General features: G+C 44.0%; 1 protein-coding gene across 1 annotated transcript in view; it reads left to right on the top strand.

Annotated features, from left to right (window-relative positions):
• The window catches only part of LRP5 (LDL receptor related protein 5), a 155,702-nt gene that overhangs the window by 59,245 nt on the left and 79,267 nt on the right, over window positions 1-17,190 (top strand). The window contains exons 3-5 of the mRNA XM_043972543.1: window positions 11,774-11,971; window positions 12,937-13,133; window positions 15,890-16,021. Of these exons, the coding sequence (XP_043828478.1) occupies window positions 11,774-11,971; window positions 12,937-13,133; window positions 15,890-16,021 (527 nt within the window). The remainder of the gene's footprint in view (window positions 1-11,773; window positions 11,972-12,936; window positions 13,134-15,889; window positions 16,022-17,190) is intronic.

The following is a 17,190-nucleotide window of genomic DNA, read 5'->3' as shown; positions in this document are numbered from 1 at the left end:
GGTTTCTTAAAATAAGACAACAATGAAGTTTGCAGAATCAATCAACTCTTTGCTATACAGAACTTTGCTATACAAAACTAGAGTCAATCCTCAAACCCTGCCACTGCTTTATCAGCTAAGGTCATGTCACATTCTTCGATGTTGTTGTGTCTCGGGGGTTTGGGAGGCTCAAGGAGAGGGAGGGAGCTGGGGAAGCGTTGGTTCTGAGCAGTCAGATCACAGGCAACATTTGCCAGGTAAGTTCACCATCTTATTTGGGGGCAGTTTCTGGAGCCCCAACACAGTGACCACAGGAACATCAAAGCTCACTGATCCCAGATCACCATAACAGATATAATAGTAATGAAAAGTTTGAACTAGTGTGAGAATTATCAAAATGTGACACAGAAATACAATGTGAACACCAGCTGTTGGAAAAATGGTGCCAAATCTTCAATTTGTATTAAAAGAAAACACAATATCTGACGTGCAGGAAAGCAAAGCATAAACAAATGAAGTGTGCCTCTATTGTCTTCTGTATTTGCCCTTTAATTCTATTCCACAAACCTCCATCTTTAAATGGATGCTGGGCTTGGCGTTGGGAGGGTCTAGGTTCAAATCCTCCCTCTGAGATCTACTAGCTAAGTGAGCTTGGGCAAGTCACTTTATTTCCCTGAGTCTCAGTTCCTTGATATATAAAATGGGGATGTGGTTGATATGATGCTTAACTAAGATGGAAGGCACTTTGCCAACCCTGAGCCCCTTTAGAAGTACTGGGTATTATTATGAGTGAGTTGTGGGTTGGGAAGTAGAAGCTTGAGAGCTGAGAGATGTGTCCCCAGCAATGTGGTCCCATTTGCCTTACCTCACTTTTAGGGGGCCATGGTTTAAGAAGATCATTAATGAGCTGTAGAGTGACCAGAGAAGGTCACTTTAGGGAGTGGAAGGGCCTGCCTTTCAGGCCATATACATGAGCATTAGTTGAAGGAAATGGGGTTTCTTAGCCTGGGAAAGAGAAAGGAAGGTGGGGGGAGGGCATGGGATCCGTCTTCAAGTATAAGAAAGGCAGTCACATAGAAGAGGGATTTTATTTTTTCTGCCTGGCTCCCAAGGGCAGAACCAGGAACAATGGGGTAAAAGTGGCAAGGAGGGGGCAGCTAGGTGGTGCAGTGGATAGAGCACCGGCCCTGGATTCAGGAGGACCTGAGTTCAAATTCAGCCTCAGACACTTGACACTTACTAGCTGTTTGACCCTGGGCAAGTCACTTAACCCTAATTGCGTCACCAAAAATAAAAAAGTGGCAAAGGGGCAAAGATGTCAGGAAACCCTCTCCAACAATGAAAGGCATTCCAGAGTGGAACGTCCTTCCTGGAGCAGTGATGGGGTCTCCCTCATCATGGGTCTTTGGGCAAAAGATGGACGACCCTTTGTTGGAGATGTCCTAGAGGGTAGTTTTGGTCAGGTCCAGGTTGACCTCATCCAGCTCTGCAATTCTGTGCTAATTTGAGGATGTGACAAGCCCAAAGGAGAGACAGCATATTATCATAGCACGAGCACTAGATTTGGGATTTGCCTCAGTGGGGGTTGATTCTAATGTTGCCACTGATCATCTTTGTGACTTTGGACGTATTGGGCCCTTGTTCTGCCTCAGTTTCCTTATCTGTGAAGTGAGAGGCCTGCACCGGATGATCTCTCAGGTCTCTTCCTTATCCGGTGGTGTCAGAGGAGCTTCCATCCAGCTCTGAGGTGCTAAGAACTTGTCATTTCCAAGAAGTCAGCTGTCAATCAGCAGATACTTATTAAGCAGCTGGTATGTTACAGGTTCCATGCTTAGGATACAGAGACAAAAACCAAACAGTCCCTGACCTCAGGGAGCTTACATTCTATGGGGGGGGGGGGGAGTACATAGACATCTAAGGAGATACAAGATAGATACAAATTAAATACAAGATAGTTTAGGGGAAGCCACATCCCCTCGGGGCCTCTCTCTATCTCTGGTGTTCTTGGTTTCAGGCAGATCCATCCCATTATGAGTGGCAATCCCCCAAACACCCCCCTGTAGCACCTGGGAAGCTCGGCTGGGGTGGGGGAGGGGGGGGGCTCGGCTTGAGCACTCTTGTACCCAGATTGGGCCTCCTATGTGGGCTTCCTGGGCTGCCCATCTCCCCTCTTTCCCTCTCTCCCTCCCTCTCTTTCTCCCTTTCTCCCTCCCTCCTTCCCTCTTTCCCTTCTCTGGCTGAGTGGAAAGTGAAGGCAGTCCTGACAATGAGGGCCCCAAACTGTGCATGAGGCCTGATTTTGGCATAGACTTCTGTATTTCCAACGTCCAGCTCCTGGGACTGCCCACTGGGGTTGAAGAGCTCTGGAGGCCTCTTCAAGGCCAGAGTTTGCTTCACCAGCCCAAGCCTGGGCCTTGGCCAGGGCCGGGCTTGGTCCTGAGCTGAGCTGGTGTATTCCCAGGTTCAGATCAACAACAGGGTGAAACCCAAGCCTCTCCTCCCAACTCAAAATGTCAAGGCCCCAAAATAACTCCAGACCTGGGCAGTGCCCGAAGTGCCTGCCTGTTCCCTCCAGGAAGGCCGTCTTTGGACGGCAACCTTCCTCCAAGCCATGGGCCTGGGCCGGTTCACTATGCAGGCCAGATGGGTTCCTGAGTCGCCATCCTGCCTGGTTCTGAGGCTCCCTCTGAAGGGAACCCACAGGCATCTGTTATGCAACAGGGACCAAAGGAATGTGAGCCACACTGGAGCCAGAGTCCAGGGAACTCGCATTTTTCTGGTCTGGGGCTCTACTTGAGCGCTCTTGTACCCAGATTGGGCCTCCTGTCTGGGCAGAAGGAGCTGCCTCCCAGCTTCATACCCAGTCTTCCTGGGGAAGACAAGCAGGCTGGTGGGTGCCCCCAACTCCCCACTCCCCCCTTTTCCCAGCTGCCCCTTCAAGGCGGGAGAGAAGTAGGGATGGGAGTGATTGCCATCTCTCATCTTTCTATCTACAGTCGCTGCTTAATAAATTCTTGTCTATCAGAGAAAGAAGTCCCCCTGCTCCCCCCTCCTTCCCCCTGTTCCCCCTCCATCCCCCCCTCCCAGCCCCTGCCCCATTTTCAGTCGGTTGCTGGGTGTATTGATTCTACTTCCCAAACTTCTGTCCCACGTGACCCCTGTCTCCTCCACAGTTAGGGCCACCAGCCTAATCCAGGCCCTCCTCAGTCTCTCCTGGACTGTTACAGCAGCCTGGTCAGCCACTCGGTCTCTGCCACCTGGCTCTCCGTCCTCCCTTCTATCCTCTTCCTATTCAGCTGCTAAAACAATTTCCCTAAAGCTCTGCTGACCACACCACTCCCCTGCTCAGGAAGCTTCAGTGGCTCCCTTTGGCCTCAATGCTGACTTCTGGTTTGGCTTATGTCAGCTTATGAGCCAGGCCTCCCCTTTATGGATACTGCCTCCTTGCTCCTTACACACCACTTTCCATCTTCTTCGCCTAACCCCAGTGCCTGGAACATAGTAGGTGCTTAATAAGTGTCGATTGATGGATTGATTCTCTGAGCCTTTCTAAGGTGCAGACCCCCTCCCAACTCCTTACCTTCATCTCCCCTTCTTTAAGACTCAGTTGCAATGCCACATGTCTCAAGAGGCATTCCTGGAATTCCCTAATTAGTAATATCTGCCCCCACCCAAACGACTTTCTATTTCTTTTTTCTAATTTCCTTATTATATGGATGCTGTATGTTGTATCCCCTCCATAGAGTATAAGCTCCCTTAGGGCAGGACTGGTTTCTCCTTTGTTTTTGGATCTCTCATGCCTAGCACAGTGACTGGAAACATAGTAGGTACCTTTATAACACATGTTAATAGATTGCACGAATCACTGGTGACCCTACTATGTGCAAGGTGGGAGCGCAGGACCTGATCATGGTGCTGATCCTGATCCTCCCCTCCTCTGATGTGAACACCCAGAGAGCGCTCAGTCTTCAACCTTTTGTGTCACCTTCTAGGCTTCCTGAGTGTGAAGCTGATCTCTGGTGTGCACGTGAAAGAACTGGGTGTGTTGTTTCACAGCCAGAGCAGTTGTGAACAAGATGGAGGAGACTCCCAGAGGGATAAGAGCTCACATTGCCATCCCACTATCAGGTTCCCAAAGCCCTCCCTCCTTATCCCATTGGCTCCTCCCAACACCTGGGTAGGGGTAGATGATGCAAATCTCATCCTCATTCTACAGAAAAGGGATTGAAGGGACTTCCCCAGTGTCACACAGTTGGTAACCAAGACAGTATTTGCACTAGATCACCAGACTCCCAAAAGCAGAAGGGAAGGTTGGGCTGAGGAGCAGTTTGGGGGACCCACAGCATTGAACAGGGTTAGCCCAGTGGGTTGGTCTGTAGCCGGGGTGGAGAGGTGAGAAGGGGAGGAAGGCTCAGAAACTCTGCAGTTATGTTCTGTTGGAATTAAAGAGCAATGTGGGCCATGGATCATGTAATTTTATTTCTTCCTGTATAAGAAAACACCTTCTTGAAGCCCCTCCCCCCTCACTGTTTGCCAGGGGGAATATTGCAATAAAATGAGGGCCATAACTAAATGATCTGTAAGTCAATCAATCAACAAACATTTATTAAGTGGTTACTGCATGCCAGGTGTCACATTACACAGTGCTGAGGCAAAAGTAGCACCTCCCCTCAAGGAGCTTACATTCCAACTCTAAATATCATGATCCCAAATGGTGGTGAAAATTCTCGTTGGGTTTTAAAAAATATGGTGTTGAGAAGAGCAAAGAAGGGGTAGGCATGGGGTGGCTAAAGGAGCAGCTTAACACATCAACCAAATGACCAGGATCCAAAATGAAAAGGGACAATGTGCGGCAAATTAAGAGGAAATCAAGGATTATTATTTGAAATGATTTGACCCAACCAATAAACCAACAATTTAAAAAAATAAATATTTACAAGAATATAAAGTACCTAAATTAACAGAACCAGAAATAGGGAGTTTAAACAACCCAGTTTCAGGGGAAGCAATGGAAATATCTGCATAAATAAATCAATAGATGCAGAAAAAAATCTGTTTAAAATAATAAAAGGGAATAAATAAACCTTTCATTAAAATAATAAGTAGTTTCTACCTAAGACTAAGTGTTATGATAATATGTAATGAACATACATTAGAATTCTTTCCAGTAAAACCTGGGATTGAAACAAAGGATGAAACAAGGCTGTTCACTGTCACCAGTTCAATTTGACCTGGGACTAGGAAAATTGCCTATGGCAATAAGATAAGAATAAGGAATTGAGGGGAGAAGTGTAGGTAAAAAAGAAATAAAATGATCACTTTTATAGATGAAATGATGGCACACTTAAAGGATCCAAAAGACTAAATTAAAAATCAATCAAGGGGCAGCTAGGTGGCACAGTGGATAAAGCACCATCCCTGGATTCAGGAGGACCTGGGTTCAAATCTGGCCTTAGACACTTGACATTTTTTTAGCTGTGTGACCCTGGGCAAGTCTCTTAGCCCTCATTGCCCATCCCCAAAATAAAATTAATTTAAAAAATTAATCAAAACAATCACTTCAGCACACTTGCAAGATGTAAAATTTTCTTCTTGTTCAGTCATGTCCGATTCTTTGTGACCCCCACATAGAGTTTTCTTGGCAAGGATACTGAAGTGGTTGGCCATTTCCTTTTCCAGTTCATTTTATAGATTGGGAAACAGGCAGTCAGGGTGAAGTGACTTGCCCAGAGTCACACTGCTAGAGTATGAAGCTAGACTTGAACCCAGGTCTTCTTGCTTGAAGGCCCACTGCTCTATACACTAAGAATTTAAAGCTAGAGTTAGGGTTGAGGTTAGAGTTCCACCCAAACCATCTGCATTTCTATGTAACACCAATAAAGTACAGCAGTGAGAGATGAAAAGAGAAATTCCATCTAAAATAACCATAGAGTATCTGAAGTGCCATTTTTAAACCAGTCTAGCTGCCCCCCTAAAGCAGAGATTCTTGATACAATTTGGTTCTGGTTCAAAAAGGGAGAGATCAATCAGTAGAACAGTCAGGTACACGCCATTTAATAGCCAGCAAATTCATTAGTGTTGGATAAACACAAAGCCCCAAGCTACTGGAGGAGGACTCACTACTTGACCAAAACTTCTGGGAAAGGTGGCAGCACATGGAAGAAATTAGATCTAAGCCAACATCTCACACCTTCTACAAGTTAAGCTCCAAATGGATACTTGACCTAAATTTAACAGGTCAAATAATAACCCTATCAGAAAAATGAAACAAACAAATTAGAAAAACATGAAAAAAATTACCTCTCACATCTAGAGATAGAAAAAAATTCATAGTCAAACAAGGAATAGAGGATCAAGAAGACAAAAAGGATAGTTTTGATTATATGAAATTAAAAGCAAAAAAACCCCCCCAAAACCAACCAAACGAAGAAATTAAAAGGGTTTTGCACAAATAAATCCAATAAAGCTAAGATTAAATGGGAAACTAACAGGGAAAAAAATCTGTGCAATAAGTTTCTTTGATAAAGGTCTCATTTCTTTCATTTTAAATGTAAAGCATTTTTAACATTTTCCCTCCTTCTGGTCCCTCTCCTACCCTTTGAGACAATAAATAATATGATACTCATTATACATGTGAAGTCATACAAGACATAATTTGTTTAGCCATGTTGCAAAAAAAAGAAAGTGAAAAAATATGTTTGTCTATTGAGTTAATTAGCTCTCTTTGGAGATGGATAGCATTTTTCATCATGAGTCCTTTGGAAATAACATGGATCATTGTCTTGATCAGAGTAGATAAATTACAGCTGATCATTTTTGCAATATTGCTGTTACAGTGTACAATGTTTTCCTGGTTTTGCTCACTTCGCTGCATTCATTCATAGAAGTCTTCCCAGGTTTTACTGAAACGATCTCGTTCATCATTTCTTTTAGCATTAAAGTATTCCATAACAATCACATACCATAACTTGTTCAACCAATAGATGATTATTCCCTCCATTTCCAATTTTTTTGCCGTCACAAAAAGAGCTGCTATAAATATTTTTCTATCTGTAGAGCCTTTTCATTTGATCTCTTTGGGATAGAGTCAGAGGGTATGCACAGTTTTATAGCCCTTTCAGTATAGTTACAAATTGTTCTCCAAAATGGTTGGAACTCCATGAATAAGCATTAGTGTCCATATTTTTCAACATTTGCCTTTTTCCCTGTCTGTCATGTTAGCTAATCTGATGGGTGGAAGGTGGCACGGAAGACATATTTTAATCTGCATTTCTCTAATCAATAGTGATCTAGAACATTTTTTCCACAACTCTAGATAGCTTTGATTCCTTCTTCTGAAAACTGCCTGTTTATACCCTTTGACTATCAACTGGGGAATAGATCCAATTTTTATCCATCTGACTCAGTTCCTTATATATTCGAGAAGTGGGACCTTTTTCAGAGAAACTTGCCACAAATTGTTTGCAGTAGTTTTTTTACTTTCCTTCTAATTTTGGTTGCACTGACTTTGTACAGAAACTTTCAAATTAATTTAATGTAATCAAAATGATCCATTTTACTGTCTATGATCCTCTTTATCTTTTGTTTGGTCATAAACACTTCCCTTATCCATAGACCTCACAGGTAATTTTTCCTATGCTCCCCTAACTTACTAATACTAAATATCACCCTTCATATCTAAATCATGTACCCATTTTGACTTTATCTTGGCATATGGTATGAGATACCTAGTTTCTGCCAAACTGCTTTCCAGTTTTCCCAGTAGTTTTTGTCAGATAGGGAGCTCTTGTCCCCAAAGCTGAGGTCTTTGGGTTTATCAAACACTAGGATAATATGGTCATTTTCTTCTGGGTCTTGTGTACCCAATGCATGCCACTGATTTGTTACTCTGTGCCTTAGCCAGTACCAGATTGTTATGATGATTATCACTTTGTAGGATAGTGAAATGTGGTATTGCTAGGCCATCTTTCTTTCTTCACTTTCCCCCCATTGATTCTCTTGATGTTCTTGGTCTTTTATTCTTCCAGATGACTTTTGTTATATTTTATTTCTAGATCTATAAAATAATTCTTTGGTAGTTTGACTGGGAAGGCACTAGTAAGTAAATTAATTTAGGTAGAATTATCATTTTTATTATATTGGCTTGGCCTACCCATGAGCAATTAATATTTCTCCAGTTGTTTAGATTTGTCTTTATTTCCATGATAAGTGGTTTGTAGTTATGTTCATATAGTTCCTAGTTGTGTTTTGACAGGTAGACACTCAAGCATTTTATACTGTCTGCAGTTGTTTTAAATGGAATTCCTCTATTTTCTTCCTGCTGGGTTTTGTTTGTAGGACATAGAAATGCTGATGATTTCTGCGGATTGATTTTATCTCATGCAACTTTGCTAAAGTTGTTGATTGTTTTGACTAGTTTTTTAGTTGATTCTCTAAGTATACCATCAAATCATAGGCAAAAAGTGATAGCTTGTTTCCTTGTTGTCTATTCTTTTTTGTTGTTGTTTGTTTTGTGGGGCAAAGAGGGTTAAGTGACTTGCCCAGGGTCACACAGCTAGTAAATGTCAAGTGTCTGAGGTCAGATTTGAACTCAGGTCCTCCTGAATGCAAGGCTAGTGCTCTATCCACTTTGCCACCTAGCTGCTCTCCTTGTTGTCTGTTCTTATTCCTTCAATTTCTTTTGCTTATTACTATTGCTTTCTAATATTGTTTTGCTTGCTACTATTACTTATCTTATTACTGTTGTCTTATTGCTAGAGCTAGCCTTTCTAGTACAATATTGAATGATAAAGGTGATAATGGATAGCCTTACTTCACCCCTGATCTAGGCTTCTAGCTTTTCCCCATTACAGATAATGCTCACTGATGGTTTTAGAACTTTTTTATATTTATATACTACTTATCATTTAAAAAAAACTTAATTCATTCCCGTTCTTTCTAGTGTTTTTAATAAGAATGGGTGTTATATTTTGTCAGTCTTTTTTTCCTGAATCTATTGATATATCATATAATTTTTGTTGATTTTGTTATGGATATGGTCAATTATGCTTATGGTTTCCCTAATATTGAACCATCTGTAATTCCTGGTATAAATCCTGCCTGGTTATAGTGCATGAGCTTTGTGTTTTATTAAAAATTTTTGCATCAATATTCATTGGGAAAATGGTCGATAGTTTTATTTTTCTGTTTTTGCTCTCCTTGCTTTAGGTATCAAAACCATATTTATGTCATAAAAAGAATTTGGTAGGAACCTAAGGGTCTCATTTCCTATATACACATATATAGTACGTATATATACATGTGTATATAAATGTGTGCATGCACACATATACATACATGCATACATATAAATGTCATTCCTCAAATGACAAATAAGGATATGAACAGGCACTTCTCAAGGGAATAAACCCAGGCTAATGAAATATATGCCATTAGAAACTATAGCCATATGAAAAAGTGCTCCAAATTGCCGCTAATTAAAGAAAGTAAAATTAAAGCAATTCTGAGATTCTATCTCACACCCATCAAATTGGCAAAGATGGCAAAACAGGAGAATGATAAATGTTGATGGGGCTGTGGGAAACAGGCACATTGATACAAACTTGGTGGACTTGTGAATGGGTCCAGCCATTCTGGGGAAAAATTGGACTTATGCACAAAAAGTAGGTAAATAGTTTGTGTCCACTGAGCCAGCTACATCACCACTAGTCCTATGTGTAGAAGAGATCAAAGAAACAGGAAAAGGTCGTATATGTACAAAAATATTTATAGCAACTTTTTATTTTTTGTGGTTGCAAAAAAATGTCATATATGTACAAAAGTAACAGCAACATTGTAATCTTTATAGCAACTTTTTATTTTTTGTGGTTGCAAAAAAAATAAAGCCCAACCTGTAAACTAACTAAAACTGTAACTAAAGGGATGCCCATCAATTGAAGAATGACTGAATAGGCTGTGGTCCACAAATGTGATTGAGTAACATGGTGCTGAAAGAAAGGAGAAAATGGATGATTTCAAAGAGACATGGAGAGTCTTGTATGAACTGATACAGAGAGAAGTGAGCAGAACAAGGAGAACAGTTTATGTAACAACACCATAAAGACAGATAACTTTCAAGTCTTCAACACCTGTGATCATTCCAATGACTGTCAGCAGTTCTAGAGAGTGAATGATGAAATACACTGTCTACCTTCTGACAGAAGTGAGGGATTCAGGGGGCAGAACGCGACATGAATTTTTTATACAATCATAGAGGGGATTTGTGTTTTTTGTTACAAAGATTTTGTTGTGTTTTTTTCAGTGAGATGGGAGAGAGAAAAAACATTCATGTTCATTAAAACATTTTTAAAATAGATCAGTAGAGATGCTCCAGATGTGGGATGTTGTATTTACTTCCAAACAAGGTCACTGTTGAATTGTTTTAGTTTGTTTAAGAGACTTTTCCCTTGATGGAGTTGGGGTAGTTGGTAAATTGTATAATATAAAAATGAAACACATCAAACTTTTTTTTTAGCAAAAGACCAGAGCTGAAATTTAGAACTAGGGTGACCTTCTAGCCCACCATGCTGTTATATAGAAAGGCATTCATGTTGGATACTTTGGGGCTTGAGGTCTGGCTCTACTGCTCACTACTATGGTGACTTGGGCAGATTACTTGACTTTTAGGGGCCTCAGTTTCCTCATCTGTAGAATGGGTTTGGAAAAAGATCAAAAAAAGAGGAAAAGGCTCCACATGTCCACATTTATGTGGCATAGAACTGGAGACTAAGGGTGGCTCCCACCACTTGAAGATTGTGCCATAATAGGCCACAAAATGTGAGCTGATGCAGAGGGAAGTGAGCAGGATCAAGAGTTAATAAAGTAACAGCAACATTGTAAATTTCAACCACTTTATTTACTTTCCATATATCCTGAACATAGCTTGTTTGTACTTACCTGTTTGCATGTCGCCTCCCCAGTTAGATCGTAAACTCCTTGAGGGCAGGGACTGCCTTTTGCTTCTTTTTGTATCAAAAGTACTTGGCAGGGGTGGCTAGGTGGCGCAGTGGATAAGGCACCAGCCCAGGATTCAGGAATACCTGAGTTCAAATCCGGCCTCAGACACTTGACACTTACTAGCTGGGTGACCCTGGGCAAGTCACTTAACCCCCATTGTCCCGCAAAAAAAAGGTGCCTGGCACATACTTGCTAAATGTTTATTGACTGACTCACTGACTTTGAAAGACTCAAGAACTCTCATCAATGTGGCATCCAACCACAGTTCCAGAGAACACATCATGATGCATGCTGTTCTCCTCTAGACAGAGAGATCATTTACTCTGGGTGTGGATACATTTTTTTTTTGACATGGCCAATGTGGGAAATTGTTTTGCTTCATTATACAGATTTGTAACCAGGAGTTGTTGGGTTTTTTTTTTCTTCACTTAGGAAGTAATAGGGAGTTTGTTGATTGAGAAAAATAAAATAAAATAAAATACACATTAAAAAATAAAACAAGAGGGTTGGCTGGAGGATTCTTAACTGTCAGTCAATGATCCTAAAACATTATGACACCGGGATGGGCACCCTACCTGGTGTATCACACTGCTGTCCAATGGAAGCATTTCTCCAGTGTCTTGGCATTGTCTGTAATTTTTAGAAAATGGGTTGGATGCCGTCCAAGGTCCCTTTGGGCTCTGAATCCTGTGAGTCTTGATTGAGTCAAATTAAGTCTTGAAGATGCTAGCCCATTTACACTGTTGTCACTGAATCTGAGACTATGAGAACCCCTGGTGATTTCTCATTCTCTGTCCAGGTATATGTATTGGACAGACTGGGGTGAAACCCCTCGGATCGAACGTGCGGGGATGGACAGCAGCACAAGGAAGATCATCGTCGATTCTGACATTTACTGGCCCAATGGCCTCACGATTGACCTTGAGGAGCAGAAGCTTTACTGGGCAGATGCCAAGCTGAGTTTCATCCACCGAGCCAATTTGGATGGCTCCTTCAGGTATGTTTCTCTTTGCCTAAGGTTCTCCTTCTGACTCTTTAGTGAATCTAAGAGGCAGCACATGGAGTGGAGGCCTGAGGATGGGCCTTGGAGACCTGACTGGGACACTGTCTTTGTGGCCCATGGTGCTCACTGAACCTCTCCAGGACTCAGTTTCTTCACTTGTAAGGGGAGGAGGCTGAAATAGGTGATGTGCGGGGTCCCTTCTGTCTCTGGACCCGTGATCCTGAAATCACTGTCTACAAGTATGGAAAGGCCGTGAAGCTGGTTCTTCTTGGCCTCAGTCTGAACAGGAGAAAAGTTTAATCAATGCTAGAAGACCTTTCTCCCAAGGAGAGTGATTCACAAGTGTGATGGGCTGCTTGGGGGGCTGTGGGTTCCCCTTCCTTTGAAGTCATCAAGCAGGAGCTCAATGGCCACTGTTGGGCCTGCCAGAGAGGGGGCGCCTGTTCAGGCCTGGGCTGCATCCAGTGTCTTGTGGTCCTTTTCACTTTGGAGATTCTCGGGAGTGTTGGATGAAATCAAAGTTCTATGTCCCGTGTTCCTGGTTTCCCGAATATCTTCTTGTGATGAATGATCTGAATTCTGAAGACATTGTAAAGCTTTGCAAGTGAGGAAACTGAGACCTAAAGAGGGCAAGCCACCTAGGCATGTGTCCAAGAATTCCCAGCAGTCTCTGGGGCTGGTCTTTTGCAGAGAGAGCTTGGGTTGAGATTCCCATGGCCTCAGGGTAATGGGTCCAGATCTCTCCCTTGTGACCTTCTCTTACCCTTTGCTGGCCTTGCTCTTCTCCATCATTGCTGCTGCTTGTCATTGGTCAGGTGACAGCCCTGTAGTGTGACACCAGAGTAGTGTAGCTGTGAGTGTGGCCACACTTGTGTTCAGAGGGAGCTGAATGTGGCCCATGTATACAAGGGGAAAGCAACATCCGCTGCTGGCCTGATGGTGTTCATGTCTTGTATTAGGCAAAAAGTGGTGGAAGGCAGCTTGACCCACCCCTTTGCCCTGACCCTCTCGGGGGACACCCTCTACTGGACCGACTGGCAGACTCGCTCCATCCATGCCTGCAATAAGCGAACTGGAGAAAAGAGGCGAGAAATCCTTGGCGCCCTTTACTCTCCCATGGACATCCAAGTGTTGAGCCAAGACAGGCAGCCCTATTGTAAGTAGACCGTTCTTTCCTTTTCTTTGTTTCCATGCACTAGGCTGGGATCTGAGTATTCCCACGCCCACTAGCCACAGTGTGGCAGGGTGGAGGAGGGTCATCTTCTCAGGGCAGGGGAGCTTTTTACTCCTGGGCTTTCCCTTCCTCTCAGTACCTGATCCTGGGGCTTATTTGGCATGTGGTCCGGTAGCCCTGTTGTAACTCACCTGGGGATGGGATGCAGAGACATTTTTGTGGTGACACTGCCCACTGTTGAAGGAACTGGGTGAGACTGGGCTGATTAGCTTTTTTTTTTTTTTAAAGTGAGGCAATTGGGGTTAAGTGACTTGCCCAGGGTCACACAGCTAGTAAGTGTGTAAAGTGTTTGAGGCTGGATTTGACCTCAGGTCCTTCTGAATCCAGGGCCAGTGCTCTATCCACTGCGCCACCTAGCTGCCCCTGGGCTGATGAGCTTTTGCTCAGTACATAAGAAACATAAAGTGCTGAAGAATTCATTGGCATAAAATGCTACTTTGGGCATCAAACCCAGGAAAAGAATAGATGGAGTCCCTGTGGCTGACATTCCTGCTGAGTCGTGTTGTTTACAGAGCAATTTCCTCCTAAACACCTTTTGAGTCCCTCAGTGAAAGTTTTATCCCCATCTTCTGACTGACTAAACTGAGGCCCAGGGAGGAGAAGGGGTTTGCTTGGGGCCAGTGGCAGTGAGGAAGGTGGAAAGAAGTTTTTGCTTGGAGTCAGAGCAGCCTGGATTTGGGATATAAATCTGTGTGACATCAACATGTAAATGAGCCTCTCTAAACCTCAGTTTTCTCATATGTCAAATGAGCATGATGCTAGCCAGAGCAAACTTGCATGGTTAATTTAATCTTGTTGATGGGTTAATATTGGAGCATCATTTTTTTGTTGGTTTATTTTTGTGGGGCAATGGGGGTTAAGTGACTTGCCCAGGGTCACACAGCTAGTAAGTGGAGCATCATTTGTAATAACTATAAAAAGGCTTGGTTTGAACAAACCATCAGGCTAGGATTAGAGAGAGCCAGCTGTGAGGTTGTCATGTTGACTGCAGGATGGACTGGAGTGGGAAGAAACTAGAGGCAGGCAGACCCCCAGCAACCATTGCAACAGTCCAGGTCTGAGGTGATGAGGGCCTTTACCAGGGGAGGGGCCATGTCAGAGGAGAGACGCTGCAAAGGGGAAATCACCAGGCCATTGCAATATATTGGATGTGGAGGTGAGAGATGGCGAGGGCGTCCAGGATGACTCAGGGTGTGAGCCTGAGGGACTGGAAGGATAGGGGGCCCCTCTGTAGTACTAGGGAAGGGACAGTTTGGGGGAAAGACAATGGGTTCAGTTTGGGACATTTGGGGTTTCAGATACCTACTGGATGTCCTGTTTGAGCGGTCTGAAGGGCAGCTGGTGATGTGAAGTAGGAGGTCAGGGGAGAGGTTAGGGCTGGATAGGTAGATCTATTAGAGATGGTTGTTAAATCTCTGGGAGCTGATGACATCACCAGGTGAAGCTGTCTAGAAGGGGAAGAGCAGGGGACCCAGGATAGAGCTGTGAGGGACCTCTGTCTATGGGCAGAGGGCAGAGGATGTGATCTAGAGGAAGCTCCAGCAAAGGAAACCAAGAAGGCACTGTCAGAGAGGGAGGAGGAGAACCAGGAGAGCACGTGTCCCAAAAACCCAGAGAGAAGAGAGCATCAAGTAGGAGAGATAGATCACCAGTGCCCGAGGCTGCAGAGAGTTCAAGGAGAATAAGAAAAGACCATTGGCCCCTGAGAGATCATTGGTAACTTTGGAGAGACCAGTTCTGGGGCAATGATGAGGTCTCAGCACCAATAGGTTTGGTAGCTTGAGAAATCAGTGGCCTTTACAAGGCATTTATCGTCATTATCTCCTAAATGCCCAAACTGTGCTGGGTGCTATGGGGGCAGCCCCAGAATCTTAGTGCCTCAGGCCTTTTTCTCCAGGGAAAGGACAGTGTCTGGGCAAATTAGAATGGGGAGTCTGCGTCTCTTTCTGAGACTCCTGGGACTTCTAAGAAGCCTCAGATGAGTCAAGGCTGAAGTTAATTGATTTGGTGTGCTTAAGGGAAGACACCCCCCACCCCTCCAAAAGGGAAGGCTTAGCAGATCCCCAAGAGAGAAGGAAGCAAGGACACCAGTCAAGGTTCCAGCTCGCCCCCCTCCCCAGAGAGAGAGAGAGAGAGAGAGAGAGAGAGAGAGAGAGAGAGAGATTTGGGTCTGGAGTCAGGAAAGCTCATCTTTGTGAGTTCAAATCTGACCTCAGACACTTTCTAGCTGTGTAACTCTGGGCAAGTCACTTGAACCTGTTTTCCTGTTTCCTCATCTTTCATATGAGTTGGGGAAGGGAATGACAAACAGATCCAGTATCTTTGCCAAGAAAACTCCAAATGGGGTCACAGAGAATCAGACATGACTGAAAGTGACTAAAGAACAACAGTGTTAACTACAGCATAAACAAGAGGCGCTTAGTAAATGCCTGCTGGATGCGTTGGAGTAAGAATAGCCATTAGCAGACTCCTCGGTGGAGCCTTCGTGTCTCCCAAGGCCCTTCCAAACGAGCCCCATGAGGTAGTTGGTGATGGGTTGATACTCCCACTATACTGATTGGGAAACAGGCTCGAGGGGGTGATTGGTGTGAGGTAACAGTGAGGAGTGACTAGTCAGAGACACAGAGAGAAGAGTCTGTGTGTCCAACTCAGACATCCAAACTTGTGCTTTCTTACAGTCCACACGCCTTGTGAAGAGGACAATGGCGGCTGCTCCCACCTGTGCCTGCTTTCTCCTCGAGAACCTTTCTATGCCTGCGCCTGCCCCACAGGGGTGCAGCTAGAGGACAACAGCAAGACCTGTAAGGCAGGTAAGAAAGAGCCTCCCTGGCCTCCTGTGAGTGGCTGCTCATTAAGGATGAGCCCCGTGGACCTTGGCTCCGTGTCTCAGTGGCAGGGGTGGAAGCGCCTTTAGTCCACGTGAGGCTGTCTCTTTGGATCCCTGGTTGATAGCGCCATGCCGTTGACTACCGAGGTAGATTCAAATCCTGTTGGTGGTTTACAAAGTTGGATAAAATGGAATATTTGTAAATCAAATGATGATTTTTCATTTTCCCCTATTAGAATCTTCTATATGATGAATTTTGTGTCCAGGATCAACTTTCTTTTTAAAGGTAGATTTCGGGGCAGCTAGGTGGCATAGTGGATAAAGCACCGGCCCTGAATTCAGGAGGACCTGAGTTCAAATTTGGCCTCAGACACTTGACATGTACTAGCTATTTGACCCTCAGCAAGTCACTTAACCCTCATTGTCCTGCAAAAAAAAACCCCGAAAAACAAAAAAAGTAGATTTCAATTGATATTGTTTGTTTTCACATCGTATCACTCCTCCTCCAACATAGCCAGCCATCCCTTTTAACAAAGAATCCAAAAAACGGGAAAAAGATTTAGCAAAACCGATCTACAGTATCCCAAAAAATCTATGCAGTATTCCATACCTGTGGGTCTCCACCTCTGCAAAGGTGTGGAGCAGGGTGCTTTCTCATACCTCTTCTTTGTGGCTCATAATTCACAAAGCAATAAACACATTTTTAGTGGGCATGTGTGGGCAACCTCATGACACCAGGGAGCCATATGCCTGCTTCCGGTTCAGAAGTGTCTCAGAATCATAGATTGTCACGTTTCAGTTTGAGATTGAGAGTTTGGGGGTGGGGAGGCAGCCTGATGCTGAGGCCAGAAGGCTAGATTTAAAGACAGATGACTTTCTTCTGCTTATTTCCTGGATGGCCCATAACGTGACCTCTGTGCCCCCCTTTCCTCATCTCTAAGATGATCTGGTCAGATGAAGTGAGTCCTTAGGCCCTTCCAGCCTGGGATCCATGAGCCTAGAATCTGTTCTTCCCAAGCTGTGATCTGTGCTGTCTTGTCCTTTCCTGCCTGCGCTCACTATTTCCAGGGGCTTCATTTGTCTTCTCCTTTCTTTCTTTCTTTTTTGGGGTGTGTGGGGTGGAGCAATGAGGGTTAAGTGACTTGCCCAGGC

Source organism: Dromiciops gliroides, chromosome 6, assembly GCF_019393635.1.
Source record: "Dromiciops gliroides isolate mDroGli1 chromosome 6, mDroGli1.pri, whole genome shotgun sequence".
Lineage (NCBI taxonomy): Eukaryota > Metazoa > Chordata > Mammalia > Microbiotheria > Microbiotheriidae > Dromiciops > Dromiciops gliroides.
This window is presented reverse-complemented; position numbering and strand designations above follow the sequence as displayed.